Below are 14,515 nucleotides of genomic sequence, written 5' to 3'. Positions count from 1 at the left end.
AATTTATTTGAATGTGACCCTCTCGTTTCGTGTGTCCGCTTTCTGAGTGCGGTGTAAACTATAAGAATATTCCCACAACCAATTTCCACCAAAACGGAGTTACACGTGTATGTTCCACACCCAGTCGATAGGTGGCGGTAAAGAGCTTTTTGTTTGCCAGCCGCCATTAACATCAGTCAGCCTGAAGAAGACAGTTCATGTTCCGTTTCCTGGGCGATTCAGTTGGCGGCTGAAAAGCGGCAAATCAAAAACACTAAGGAACTAACAATCCAAATCTGAAGGGTCTGTTATGGAAGCCAACGCATCTCATTATTAAACGCTTCTCCTCACCATTCAGCCTTTAAAGTTAACCGTCTACTAACGTGTCGGTTTACTCCCCGGTGAAAGACTCGTTTAGTTTGTTCCAAAAAAAATGGAGGAACTCTTCAGTAAAGTACTACAAGTGATCGTGAGGTGCAGAGACTGTGAGGAAAGGTAAGATTGCGGACGTTGACGTGAGCCTAAGTTAACTAGCTAGTTAGTAGTGATGGGCGGAAAGAGCCTTATAAAGCTTTGGGGCTTTCTTTGTTTTTTTGTGCCGAAAAAGATTTGACGTTTCGGGGCTTCAAACACCACAAGAACAGCGACATCTGGTGGCTTGTAAAACTTACAGCAGCTTTTCAAGACTGGAGCTGATCAAGCAGATTTAGTCTCATATGTGTGCAATAAAAGCCCATGAAGTTATTATTAAGTCTGTAATGCTTTTGTTTAGAGGTGCCGCATTAAATGTAGACGTTATTGTGCAATAAGCTACAGTAATAATGATAAATGCATTGTCCAATAAGCCTAGATATAAAATATTTTTGCTGACACGAAATATTAATGTACTTTTTTTTGGTGTAATTTAGTCACTTTGGACTAATTTTAACTTCATGGTTGTTATTTACATTTCATGATCCATAATATGATGTGACATTCATTAAATTAGCCTATTACTTTTATTACATTATTACCTGATATTATCAGGTGGACCATAACCTGGAAATCGTTCCCCCTTCCACCGTCATGGAGGATCTTCCAATCCCTTAAATGCACCTCGAGGAGACTTCTGGAGGAGCTTAGAGTGAGGAAACAGGCTGTATTCAAAACCGCCTACTACATCCTACTGACAAATGCAGTATGCAGTACATATACAGCATACTGCTTTTCACATCAGTATGCAGTATGAAACTGTCTAATCGATTTATTTGCAGTATGCCCGACCAGACTTAGTTGGTTTCTGTTTTGGAAAGTGGAAGTAATAATCATGCAGGTATTATGCCCCTGCTTTACGAAACTTCTAAATGAGGCCTTGTAGATCTAAGATAAGTGAAGATTCAGTGACTGGGTTGCTGATTTCTAGCTCAAATTTGTTCAGAAATAGATTTTGGTGGTGCTGCTAAGGTGAAATTTAGATAGATATATTTTGGGCATTTTTTGCCTTTTATTCGATAGTGATAGCCTAGAGAGTGACGTGCGTTTCAGAAATCAGAATCAGAAATCAGAAAATCAGAAACTGTTTATTGCCAAGTAACATACATTACAAGGAATTTGCTGTGGTCTGAAGGTGCTATTGTTTCGATAACAAATAAGTAGAATATAAAAGGTAAAATAAGAATAAAAATAAAAAATAAAAATAAGATAAATAACAAACAGTGCAGTGACCAGAATAAAGTAAAGTGTCAAGATAAAGAAGTTTCAGATTTTGATGCGCGTTTGTTTGTGTTACCGTACCGGTGTTTGGAGCGACCATAAAGGAGACTCGTATTTCAGCAATCATTTCTCACATTTCGTCTACCAATTATCACATATTAAATAATCCTTGTTGAATATGTGACAGTGCCAAAGAAGTTCTAATGTGATTAAAAAAAGAAAAAACGTTTCCATAATAGGGTTGCTGAGAGGGACAGTGAATGACCATGTAACATTTTAAGTCAATTCACTGTACTGTACAGGGCAAGTCACCTCTAAGGTTATTGTAACACATTTTGACAATTGCCTCATATTTGAACTGTCATAAAAACATTTCTTTTAATGGAGCTATGTATAATATAATATAATATATAATATCAAAAAGCAAAGAATGACTTGTCTATGAACATATAAGATTTTAATATGACCACAGTACATGATGTGCTTTCCCTAACTGAAGTAGATTTTTAATATGTACGTATTGATGACTACATAGAGCATGTGGTCATCTGCTGTATAGTGACAAATTGTCAGGTGACATCTGACAATAAAGCTTGTAATGACTGAGTGACAACCATTGATTGATACTCAGCTACTGAGTTAATGTTAGCTTCACAGACCCGTCTATTTAAAACAATATACACTGTGCAATGTAAAATGTGACGTATGAACAAAAACAACAAAAGTGCACCCAATAAACCCTGTAAGGTATGGTAATGTGCGTACAGCTTATGTACCTGGCATAGGTCAGTGAATAATGGAAAACGGATGGACTTCAAGTGAGAAGCACTGTCAAATATAGTTTATGTATATACTGTATTTAGCAATACAGAGTGTGCAAATGTATGTTAACAAGTAAGTAAATAAGTACATGGGACATACAACAGTGCATCCCTATATTATACAGAATACAGTCTAGACCTGCTCTATATGAAAAGTGCCCTGAGATAACTTCTGTTATGATTTGGTGCCATATAAATAAACAAAATTGAATTGAATTGACACAATCCCAACTGTCCAAGGCCACATAGTTCATGAACCACAGAACCAGTCTGTGTTTGCCCCATCTGACCGGTATGTCATGTAAAGAATGGGAGATGCTATCCATAATGGTCCTCTGTTTAGACACCATTTTCTTCTCAACGAGCACCTCCAGAGGAACTGCACAGAGTTGGGGCAACAGCCGCTCAAGTGCAATCGACTGCTCATGCATGTAAATAATGCCTCCATAGACTTCGGCATTGCTTTTCAATTCATAAAAAAAAGGCTTGAGTGCCAGAAGAAGTACTTGATATCAATTGTGTTGCTTATTAGAAACCATGTTGCGTCATAACATTTTGACCAACCAAGATTACATATCATACATATAGTTTGAAGCCAGTTTATCAGTTTTAATTTTTTTATTTTACAGGAAAGCAAATATTCGTGTCACCATTGAGCTTCAGTTGACAACAAGTCCAGTACACAAAAGGGTGAGTAGGAGTTTGAATAGTATTCTCTGTAATTTTATAGTAGTTAGCTAATTGGAAGCTCTCAACCTTCTTTTGTTTTTCTTTATATTAGGATCTTCTTGTAAAACTAACAGATGATATTGATCCATATTTTCTCTTCAACCTCTCGATATCAGAAGAAGATTTCCAAAGGTAAGTATTGGTAGAATTATATTACAGTGCTCACTGTTTGAATTTAGGATGTCATAAACAAACTTTCTTCAACTCTCACTGATGTTTGCTGTCTTTGTCATTGTTTTTGTAGTTTGAAAGTCCAGCAGGGGCTACTGATAGACTTTGCATCATTTCCTCAGAAGTTTATTGACCTGCTTAATATGTGTTATTCTGAGCAAGAGTCGGACAATCCAAGGTATGAAGAAATGCAAACCACCACACGACATCACACTGTTCAATCTAATAAATTCAGCTTAATAATAATTATAAAAAAAAATGTACATAAAAAGACATGCATGTGGTTGCTTTTGTTAGTGTATAAAGTTTAATCCGTCGGGTGGACACAAGACATATTTCGTGATAAAACAACACCACACACGATATGACTGTTTATTATCTTTTTCCACAGGTTTCTTTTGCACGTCACATGTCAGTCTCCAGTGCTTGAAGGCCCCGCCAACTTCAGTGTTGTAGAGACAAACGCATTCAAACACCTGAACCACTTGTCTTTACGGCTTGCTCAAGGCTCTGACAAAGAAGTTAAAGATTATCTGGCAGTGTGTCTTTCCTCCCTGAAGGTTAGCTCATTCAGCATAATTCATCATCATAATACTGTCTGGCCTTTTTGAATAGAGCTTTGAGTTGTAAAACGTGTATCTGATCGAACTGAGGTTTTTTTCTTGTAGAGTTCTGCAAAGGGAGACATTAATCCAAACAATCACAAGAGCTTTTATATCTCTGGTGTTTGCTGAAGTAGTTGATTGTACACACTACTTGTATATTACAAGTATATAGAAGTTCAATTAATTGTTACTCTTGTATTGTTCTACTTTTTAAGAGGTCATAGCAAAAAACAAATAAATACATCTGGAGAGGAGATGTCTTCTAATTGGAAAACCAACAGATATGCAAACCTTCACAGGAAAATGTTGGCTTTAGCTGATAATCCTAAAAGTTATAGTTTCAGTGGAATTGTCTTATCAAAGCATACATTATGTTTTTCACATAACTTTTTTTTCCCACAAAGCCATGTTTATAAAGACATGTCACCTGAATGTTTCAGGCAGAAAAGCATACCCTTGAGTTGAAGCTTAAGAAGACTGAAGATGATCTGTCCAAGCAGCTGAGTTATGCTCAACAGGTGTGCTTTTTTTTTTCATTGGACTTGGCATTTAGAACCCTATTTTAATCTAAGTGCAACAAGCATAGCAAAGTGGTAGATCTTGGACACATGGACTGTTTGTACGTCCCCAAGCAGTGCATGTAGGTGCTGCAGCGCTACATCCAAACAACAATAAATCAACCAATGGAGAAACAGCTTTTCCAGAGAATAGCGTTTGAATGGAGCAGCACCACAAGTCAGCAAATCTCTCAAGTGGAGTTTATGCCTATGGAGAGATTGGAAATCTGATCATGTCATGCTCATGTTGCTAGTTTTATTTTTGCAACACTGTGATCTAAATGTTATATATACATATTATACATTGCAAAGCATTTCCAGAACAAAACATGAAGAGTCAGTTTTACCAGAAACGCTAGAAAGGAGGCAACAATGCACAGGTTGTAAAGAGCCCCAGTAATCCAACATCTCCCACATAGAGTTATAAAGGACCACTCTGAGGTCTGCTGAGGTGTGCGTGGTTATTCTGCAGCAGCCAGGTTGCATGTGATTTGTCACATATTTTAATCAAAGTAAAACAGACAGCACTGTGTAATGGCACTGCACTCCAGTGGGGGCCACAAATTAGAGGCTGCAGATTTATCGGCATATCTGTCCTGCTGCCTTCGGGGTTCCTGCCCGGATTTAATTATTGAAATATTTTGATTACATTTTCACAACATAAATCGGCAAAAAAATTCCATATCAACTCCAGCCCACAGCTGTCCCACAAATGCATACATAACATCAAAACCTGATAAAAAAAAAAGACAAATTAAAAAAAGAATGAAAAACACCTCAATCTGAATGTGCCCAATTTTGAAAATATAGCCTTAATTATGGTGGTTCCCTTGTCAGAGGGGGGACCATGTCAGAAGGATAGGATCAATAACTGTGCCACATAATGGATACTTAGATTTGGGGACTAGTGTCTTGGCATAGTCTAGGACAGGGATACTCAGCTTGCCTTGCCCAGGAGGCCACTTTTGCAAGATGACACAAGGCCAGTTAATAAACAAACATTAATAGACCTCAGGCCTTTCTGCCAGAAAGCCTTTCTAATGTGATTAACGATGTGAAATGGTTGCAGTTTGGTTAGGTTTAGGCACCAAAACTACTGGGTTGGGTTTAGGGAAAGATCATGGTTTGGGTTAGGGTTAGGGTTATATATAGGTCAATGCTGACTTTTGGTTTCACATGGGACACAAACATCTAGTCTCCTGGGTGAAAGTCCTACCTTCAAGGCTTTCTTCGAGCACAGATCAGGTGTACATTAACTTTTTGAAACCAAGTGTCACTGCTGCACAGATTGCTGATAGGCTAATATGCAATGTCCCAAGTAACAGCCAAGTGACATTATTGAATATTTACTAATTGGTATAAACAAACAAAAAAATTCCCATTGTGAATCAATTTATTTCCAATTTGAATTAGAAAATAGTCGACGGGCCACCCGGCACCCTATCGCGGACCAGATTTGGTAGCGAATATCACTGGTCTAGGAGATGTCAGTTGTATCTGTTTTTTGTCTTCATACGTGTCAACAAGTTCTCATTTCTAGGGGCTGTTGTCATTAAGACTAATCATGTCTTGGGCCTACTGATTCCACAAGATAGTTCAGTACTTTGGTATCATGAAATTCAAAACAATAACATTTACATTTGTGTAAAATTAACAATGGCTGTTATCAGATTCGGTAAAAAAAAAAGAAATGGTACTATCTTTTCTCCCGCAGACTCTGTCTGAGAAGACTAAAGAGTTGGACAAACTGCGTTCAGAGTGGACGAGTCAGACCAGTTGTCTGTCTAGCCGTCATTCTCTGGAGTTACATTCAGAGAGAGAGAAGGCTGTAGAGGTAAGACTCCTCATCTGCCCTGGACTATGTTTCTAATGTGGTTGTCATTAAAGGAAATTACATTATAAAAATCTAAAAAAAGAAGACCTTGTATTAGCTAAACACTCTTTGTGGCATATTGTCACTTTGTCATAGCCCTGAAGCTCTGCCAAATGTAGTGTATTTAGTGAAGCAGGCATTTATTTGGAACATACCAAGCATATTGATCAACAGATAAGAGGTGGATTATGCTGCAGGAGATGTTTTTCTGGTGTGTCTTTCAGGTACAGAACAGGCTTCAGCAGCAGACTGAGCAGCTCCGTCAGGAGCTGGAGAGCACGCATAAGAAGAGCAGCCAGCAGCTTCAAAGCAGACTGACGGAGCTGGAGGCCTCCAGCAGAGAGCTGACAGAGAGAAAATACAAGAACGAGTCTGTCATCAGAGACCTGAAGATTAAACTAGTGGGTGCAGAGGAGGTAAGTGAATGAGGAGGCCAGATGAGGAATCACTAGAATTTTAACTGGAACAAGTTGTGAACACAACATTGACATATGATCACCTTTTTAATTATCAAACAATTGCTAATTTATGCATCCAGCGTAGTTGTGTTTCTGGCCACCAGTCCAATATTCACTCTCCTTTTTAGCTCTTTTTTTGGTCTCCTGCCTCTTTAGCTGCTAAATGCTCCACTATGTTCACCAGCTAGCTGCTAACTGTGTCTGTCTGCTATCTGGTGCTGAGCAGGTAGTGCAGAGTTGATTTTGAGAGCTTTTTTGCTGAAAACAGCTGCCCTCTGCGGCCAAAAAAGAAATGTTATAAGAGCAATGTGAGTGAGCCAAAGCAGGAAAGTTGCAGGCAACAATTAGCTGAAACTCATTATAAAGCTCTGTAAAGGCGAGGGGAGTTGCAGATTCGGTTATCAGAATCTCTCATTCTCTGTGGGTTTGTCAATATGAACACTGATTATCTGTACAAACACTCAAACTACAAGAGCAGAGAATAGAGGTGCATCCCACACTACTTGATATCATTGAGAAAATAAATGAATAAAATGAAATAAATTATATTGATTACACTGGGGAACAATTTGAAAAAAAATTTGTGTTGAGTTATATTTTTATGCTGATTAAAACTAAAATTGGCATGCTGATTCCAAAATTGCAGTCAGTTTTTTTCTAGCACGTCAAGTTTTTTCTCCACAGCTTACCCTCCAGATAAGCAAAATTCCACTGATTAGCTGTAGTAAGACTTGCCAGCTGATTAGGATTGGACTCATCTACAGCTACGTGGCAACTTGTTTGTGCAGTCACAATTGAGACAGTGCGGTGAGAGGTGTGTGCAGCTCCCAGTAGGTCAGTACTATCACACACATATCTGTTAAGTACAGTATTTTTCATATTTTTTAAGAAAACGGGGATCCTATAGTTCAAAAACTTGACGTGATAGAGAAAAACTGAGATCAGTTTTGGATTCCGCACCCAAAAATTAGTTAAAAACAGCTGTCAGACCTAACTCAACAAAAATTGTGTTCCCCAGTGTTATTGGTAACTACATCTGTTGTGGGATTATTATCCCGCTGTTATGAGTTTAGGAGTGCCAGCGTTCGAAGCAACAGGTCCTGTCTCTCAGGAGGGAGAACAGCACTCTCGACACAGAGGTCCACGAGAAGGAGCGTTTGGTGAGCCAGCTGCAGATGAGAGTGGCCGTTCTGGAACAGGAGATCAAAGATAAGGATCAGCTCATGCGCCGCACAAAAGAGGTGCTGGAAGCCACTCAGCAGCAGAAGGTAAGATCTGCAACTTCAAATGCACAGGTTTTTCACCTGAAACTCCATGATGGGGGCAAAAAAACAACAGCACCCCTCAGCTTAAGTTACACTTTTAGCATATCCTGATCCTTATGCTAGACACAATATCATCACATCCACCTGTCTTGAGACATGTTTTGAGGCACAATTCCTCATTTGGATTGTTAGAGTTGTTTTTCCACAGGCCCAGTTGAGTCTGCACTGTGTGATGAATAAATGAAACAATTTGTTTTTAAAATTTTTGCATGTTCAGTAGAAACCCAATGAACTTGGGGGTGGGGAAATCAGAGAGTACTGAAAAACAACTAACACATTGTTGGTTTTGGTCTTTTTGTGGGATTTTTTGACAATAAGAAAAATATAGAATAACACCAGACTTCTTCTTCTTTTAAGTAGGTTCTCTGTCTAATTCTGTTTATATGCTTTTTAACTATATGTTTTTTGTTTTCTAGAAATCAATGGAAGAAAATGCTGAAAGTAAAGAAGTTCAGATTAGAAAACTTGAAGCAACGGTGAAATCACTGTCTGAGGAGCTGATAAAGGTTTGTGGAGCATGCAGGCTGCCCGTCTGCTGGTACACATAAAGCGGTAACTTGAATATAAGTGTCAATCCACACCACGTTTGACTGGTTTGTGCTGGTTTATAGTTTTAACCATTAGTGAGGTGGCTGTTAAATTTCTTGACTCCAGCCTCTAGCTGTATTTTACTATGTTCATGGGTTCTTACCCCTGCAGTGCGCTTTACAGGTCAAACTTTGACATGACACCACCAATTACTCCAGACACTGTAATAAATAAAATGTACTTATCGGTGCATATTGGAAAACGTATGCCAATACTGATATATCTGTGATCGGCCAATATCAGCCGATTAATTGGTCAGTGTTGATTCAACAGTGTGCTAATTTTCGAGGTTGGAGTTTGTGATGCTGTTGAACGGTACATTACAGAGAGAGGTGTTATAAATGGGGGTGAACAAAATAACAGAAACACCTGTTGGTGTACCTATTAAACTGGCTACTGAGTGTATAATTGCACCAAGTTTGAATATGGTCCAGTCCAGTTTCTTACCTCCTTTTGATTTGATTTGATTTTTTATCCAGGCTAATGGTATCATTAAGAAGCTGCAAGGGGAGGTTCGAGGCCTAGTTGGAAAAATAAAAGTCAAAAACACTGTGACTGTGTCACAGGAGAAGGTCCTCCAGGACACGTCAGAAAAACTTCAGAATGTTGAAAAGGATCTACAGGACGCTCGGCAGCACCTCATCACCAAGGATGAGCAGGTATGTCTTCATGTGATAGAAAGTGCAGACACTGCATTTAACAGTCTTTAGGCCTTTCTTAATCTCTTAATGTTGTAAAGCAGCACTGCCTCTGCACTTTTGGCTCCTTTTATGTACAGATCTCACCACATTTCAATAAAAAAATACTTGAAATACAACAACTATGAAAATAAACAGAGGCAGTGTGGTGTATATTAGATTTGGATTTATTGTAAATGTACATTACAGTGAGGATAACAGGTGTGAGGTGAGTTAAAGTGTAATCAGCTGAGCCCAGCTGAGGTGCTGGTGTCAAGAACACTTGTCCCACTCACAAGTTAAGGGGACAGTGATAGGTTGCTATTCGTTGTGAATGAGACCTGGCATTGCAGCCCGGCACCGCCATCTGAGCTACGTAGGTTCCAAAGGCGTCTAGCAACACTACAGGGGAAGTTGAGAAAAGCCTGACTTTATGCAAATGTCCTCTGACAATGTGAGCGACAGCCAGGCGATATTGATGCACAATACATCAGTGGCTGGTGTATCAGTGGCTGGTATATTATTGGCTGATGAATAAGAAAATTAAATTATTGTTATTGGTCTGTCGCTGAGAAAAACGTATCAGCAGTTTATCAACTACCTGCTGAACAAGCAGAATATTAACTGTGATATCTTCACCCAGTCTGCCGGCAGTCAACTCCCCTGTAACTTTGTACCAGAGGGAGGAGGACAGAGCTGCCACAGGGCTATTTAATTGTGCCAGTTCATTGTGAAAGACCTGCATCCTTTCTAAACTAGTCTATGAGAACATGGGCTTTAGGTAACCATTAATCAGTCCAACAGCATGTTTTTCTAATGTTTTCTGTAGCCTATACATACAGTACTTGTCAATAATAATAATAATAATACATTTATTTGTGTAACTTATTTTCAAAACAGTTACAGAACAATATAAAATTGTACACACAGTCAAGATAAAAACAACAAAAACAAATAAATCTTAGAACATAAGACCTGATCAAAAAGGTGAAATAAAAGCGATAATAGGATAGAAACTAGACAAACAACAAAAAAAATGCACTATAAGTAATTTAAAAGAAAGCACTGAGTTTGCCAGCCTAGGTTCCTCAAATAGGGTAGTAGTACAAATACTTCCACAGCTGTGGGGCTTGACAAGGCCAGTTGTGAAGAGTACAGGCAGCGGCTAGATTCATAGGGCACGAGTAAATCTATGATATAGGTAGGAGCAAGGCCATGTAGGACTTTAAAAGTAATTAGTAACAGTTTAAAATCAATTCTATACCTAACATGTAGTCAATGGAGTGTTGCAAGGATTGGAATTGCAATACTCCAGTCGTGACAAGATGTCAGCATGAATTACTTTTTCATGGGCATAAATGCAATGTTCCTAAGTTGGAGAAAGCATGGCTGCACTATCTTGGTGATCTGTATATCAAAACAAAGCTCAGAGTCACAGGTCAGGTTTGATATTGTGGTCGAGTTTCACTTCTGTATGAAGATGGAGGTATAGTACCATTGGAGATGATATCACCACTAGCCTCAGCAGTGTCCAGTGCTCAGTTGCGCAGGTAGTTCGATGGCTGGAGGCTAGGAGGACTCGGAATTGAGTACAGCAGGAGGGGAAAGGTGTAGCCACTAGCTCAGTGGGGTTTATGCGTGACGCAGTGTCATCGTGCATCTTGGGTCAAGGGCAAAGGCTCTGCAAGTTGTCATGGTGCGTGCTCATGCACCTCTGACTTTTTGTAACTAGGCGGCGTGTGCGATGTGCAAATGAGAGAAGTTTGCCTCCATGGTTTTCTGCCAGAAGGCTCTCTTGCAGAAGGCTTTCTGACACATTCAACTGTGATTGAAAACTGAAAATAATAAGTCAACATTTCCTGTGTTTGACCCATTTCTCAGATGGGAGAATGTTTCTTTTCTTCATGTAATTGTCATTGTAAATTAATAGCTGTGTAATTTTTGACTGACTCAAAGTTCAGCTGAAATGAAGTTGCATGCTTTATTTTTCTGCTACAGCAAACATATCTGTTCTGTAAATTACTTGTCTTGCGTCTTCCTTTGAGGAAAAATCAGAAACCAAATACATCAATTATACATTATATTTTGTTATTTGATAGCCCCCCCTAAGTTTATATTAATTTGTCAGAATACTGTTAGTTCTCGGTCTGCCTAGATGGAGAACTTGTTTCCATACTGCCAATCAAATGGCTTCATTTTAATCCGTAGTTTTCCATTAAGCAGGAACATCAGCATTCTATCATAGGCAGAACAGATGGTCACACTGACGCAGCCTGCTCAGCACGAGACACAGACTTTTAAAGGGGACCTATTATGCTTTTCCTTATTTTCTGTCATATACATAGTGTTACAATGTTGGATATTCATATTAAACGTTGCCAAATAATAAGGTAAACTTATGTATGTACCTATGTTTTCTTTTGTGAAGGAAAATAGGTCAGTAGTAGGTGGTTTCTTGATGGACAGATGGCTTTACTTGTTGCTAAAGTAATCGTTATCTATCTGCTGTTCGCTAGTTAGCTGTGGATCTGGAAGTCCTCTTAGCCATAGACATATATCTATACCTGCTATATCCATGCTCTTAGTTAGCTGACTCTAACCATCTGACTCTCAGAGCCTGGGCCTGAAAACCACCTCCTCCTGGTGGTCCAAAGCTCCTGCGGTTTAAACACCAACACTCCCCTGGTGCTCAGAGCAAACTGAGCTAATGGCAGCTACAGTTAGCAGCAGCTAGCAGTTACTTTATAAAGCTTTCTGTCTACCAGAAAGATATGGTGGAGCAGTGGTTAGCACTGTCGCACGGGAGGTAAAGCTGGTTGAGGGGCTGCTTGAAGGGCCAGAATAAGATCAATAAGGACTTATTTGAACTGTGAATCATGCAACGCTACTCTAGTGGTGTCCCAGAATTAATATATAGAGCTGGAAATTAGCATATTAGCTCCCCTTTAACAACAGCCCACATTGGGTTTCTTGCTTGTTAAGTCCTCCTTCCCTAATTTACAAACATGAACACACGTCCTACACCTTTAGCTTGTTAAACGAGCCACCAAACAAACATGAACTAGGGAAAATGCACTGCTTACATCAGTTTGCAAGCTAGATACCTTATTAGACCAATTCATACAAAAGAAATGGTATGACAACGACGACGACGATGATGATGATGATGATTTGTATGTTACAGGTTTCAAAACTGAAGGAGCAATTGGAGATGACGGTACAGAAGCTAAACGAAAGCAGAGATGTGTTAAAAACAAATGAGAATGGTAAGGATCATTTCAATGATAAATGGACTAGCTGTAGTTTTGTTAAGAGGATCCACTGGAGACTACAATTCATATCCTAAAAATTCTTGGACAAACGTGTGGACAATCTGTTGTATCATATGTAAATGGCTGTAAAAAATAACAGTGAATTGCATTGCTTGAATAATTCCCGACATTAAGCATCACACTGACAATAAATTATCATCTAAAAGTATGAGAATCAAAACAACCATGTCAGTTTTGCCAGTTTTTCAACACCACTCATCTTCTTTTATATTTTTCTTTTACCACAGTTATAAGTTGGCTTAACAAGCAGCTGAATGAAAAGCAGCTGTCCAGAAAGCCGCAGTCTCCTGAATCTTTGGAGAATCCTTCAGTTTTATCTACAACAACAGGACTGAGGGTAGGAGATAACTCCTGGCTGTGCATATAGCCATCCTAAGCCAAACTTAGTCATTACCTTTTTGTTGGCTCTAACCTTCCCACTTACACACTGTTGTAAACGTTAACAGTATTATTATACTTTACAAATATAGAATGCAACTGTCTTTAACGTAATTGGGGTAAATTAATGTTATATATCTCGATGTTTGGGTGGTAATGTTAAAACCACATGCCTCACTTGGAAAAACAAGATATTACATGCAATTTTACACCTTTCACCAATTATTTCCTCTTCCTTCCAGGCACAGTTTTATCCTCAGACAGGCAAACCTGCTGTATCTCCAGTGGCAGTTGATATCACTCCTGCTGAACAGCGAGCAGTGCAGTTGGCAAACAGACAGACGTGAGTGGATGATTGCTTTCTTTCCCCATGTATGTTCTCTGAATATATTCCACACAGTATACAGGTGTATATGTGGAATATATTCAGTCTAAAGAGGGTTTATTGTAGATACTAGCTTTAAATTAAAATTGTGTTTCCAATTTTCTCAAAGTCTGCTTTCCTTTTGAACATGTCTGTCTTATCTGAGGGGGAATCTTGTTTTTGAACATTACTATTAGGCTATAAGTACAAGACTGAAAGATACATGTTTCATTTTCACTGTGTTTTTCAACCTCATGTTTTTTCTTCTTGTCCTCACAGAGACTCTGCAGGTCTGGATTCTAAGTACTTTGAGAGAAGAGATGATGGCATCCCAATCTACGGTCTGTCATCTAATCTGCTACATAGAGGTAAAACCGCTCATCATTTAGAGCACTGCGGGGGGACTTACAAGCTTCAGAATGTTCAGCATAAGAGGTAAATACTATATAATACTTTACTATACTTTTTTTCTTTTCAGAGTTCCCTCAGCGAACAAAGCCCTCTGTAGCTTCTGCTTACTTCTCTGCATGAAGCAAAAGCAGCAAGATTTAATGACCAGCATATAGAATGGCGTTCATTCCAGTCCCAGATGGAAGTCAAACCATCAAACTTCCGCATTATCTCGTATTATGTCTTCAGCTCCTGTACAAAACTGTTACAGACCTGCTGTGTTAAATAAACTTGTTCTAAGAAGCTATTGTTGCAATTTTAGCTTGTGTCCTAATGGTCTATATGTCTATCTTCTAATTTGTGGTTCAAGTAAATGGTGTTAAAATGTACATATGGTGGACGCCAGTGATCATGGAGAATGTATTAATGTAATGTAAAAATTTAAATTATTCTATTTTTCCTGTTTGCCGTCCTTAAGTGTTTATCTTGTGTTTTCTGTTGTATATCAGTTATGATGTGTAGTCTTTAATAAACAGCTTTTCCATCCTTATTGGTGTTCACAGTAATTTCAGAATT

The 14,515-nt window shown here is 38.8% G+C and overlaps 1 protein-coding gene across 1 annotated transcript; it reads left to right on the top strand.

The window, feature by feature from the left end:
• Window positions 1–412: 412 nt before the first annotated feature.
• Window positions 413–14,346, top strand: sass6 (SAS-6 centriolar assembly protein). The gene is made up of 16 exons (XM_070909415.1): window positions 413–474; window positions 3,122–3,182; window positions 3,274–3,353; window positions 3,466–3,570; window positions 3,784–3,952; window positions 4,438–4,515; window positions 6,269–6,388; window positions 6,652–6,843; window positions 7,959–8,153; window positions 8,627–8,716; window positions 9,278–9,457; window positions 12,660–12,741; window positions 13,035–13,144; window positions 13,428–13,528; window positions 13,829–13,917; window positions 14,028–14,346. Exons 1-16 carry the CDS (start codon window positions 413–415, stop codon window positions 14,078–14,080), a joined length of 1,767 nt encoding a protein of 588 aa, XP_070765516.1. The 3' UTR covers window positions 14,081–14,346.
• Window positions 14,347–14,515: the final 169 nt, after the last annotated feature.

The sequence above is a fragment of the Enoplosus armatus genome, chromosome 7 (assembly GCF_043641665.1).
Source record: "Enoplosus armatus isolate fEnoArm2 chromosome 7, fEnoArm2.hap1, whole genome shotgun sequence".
Classification (NCBI taxonomy): Eukaryota; Metazoa; Chordata; class Actinopteri; order Centrarchiformes; family Enoplosidae; genus Enoplosus; species Enoplosus armatus.
This window is presented reverse-complemented; position numbering and strand designations above follow the sequence as displayed.

Excerpts from the sequence above, each read along its gene's own strand:
- sass6 (XM_070909415.1), top strand. The coding sequence starts at position 413 with ATGGAGGAACTCTTCAGTAAAGTACTACAAGTGATCGTGAGGTGCAGA. Across the intron at positions 12,742-13,034 it reads GTTAAAAACAAATGAGAATG|TTATAAGTTGGCTTAACAAG; the intron begins GTAAGGATCATT and ends CTTTTACCACAG. Across the intron at positions 13,529-13,828 it reads CAGTTGGCAAACAGACAGAC|AGACTCTGCAGGTCTGGATT; the intron begins GTGAGTGGATGA and ends TTGTCCTCACAG.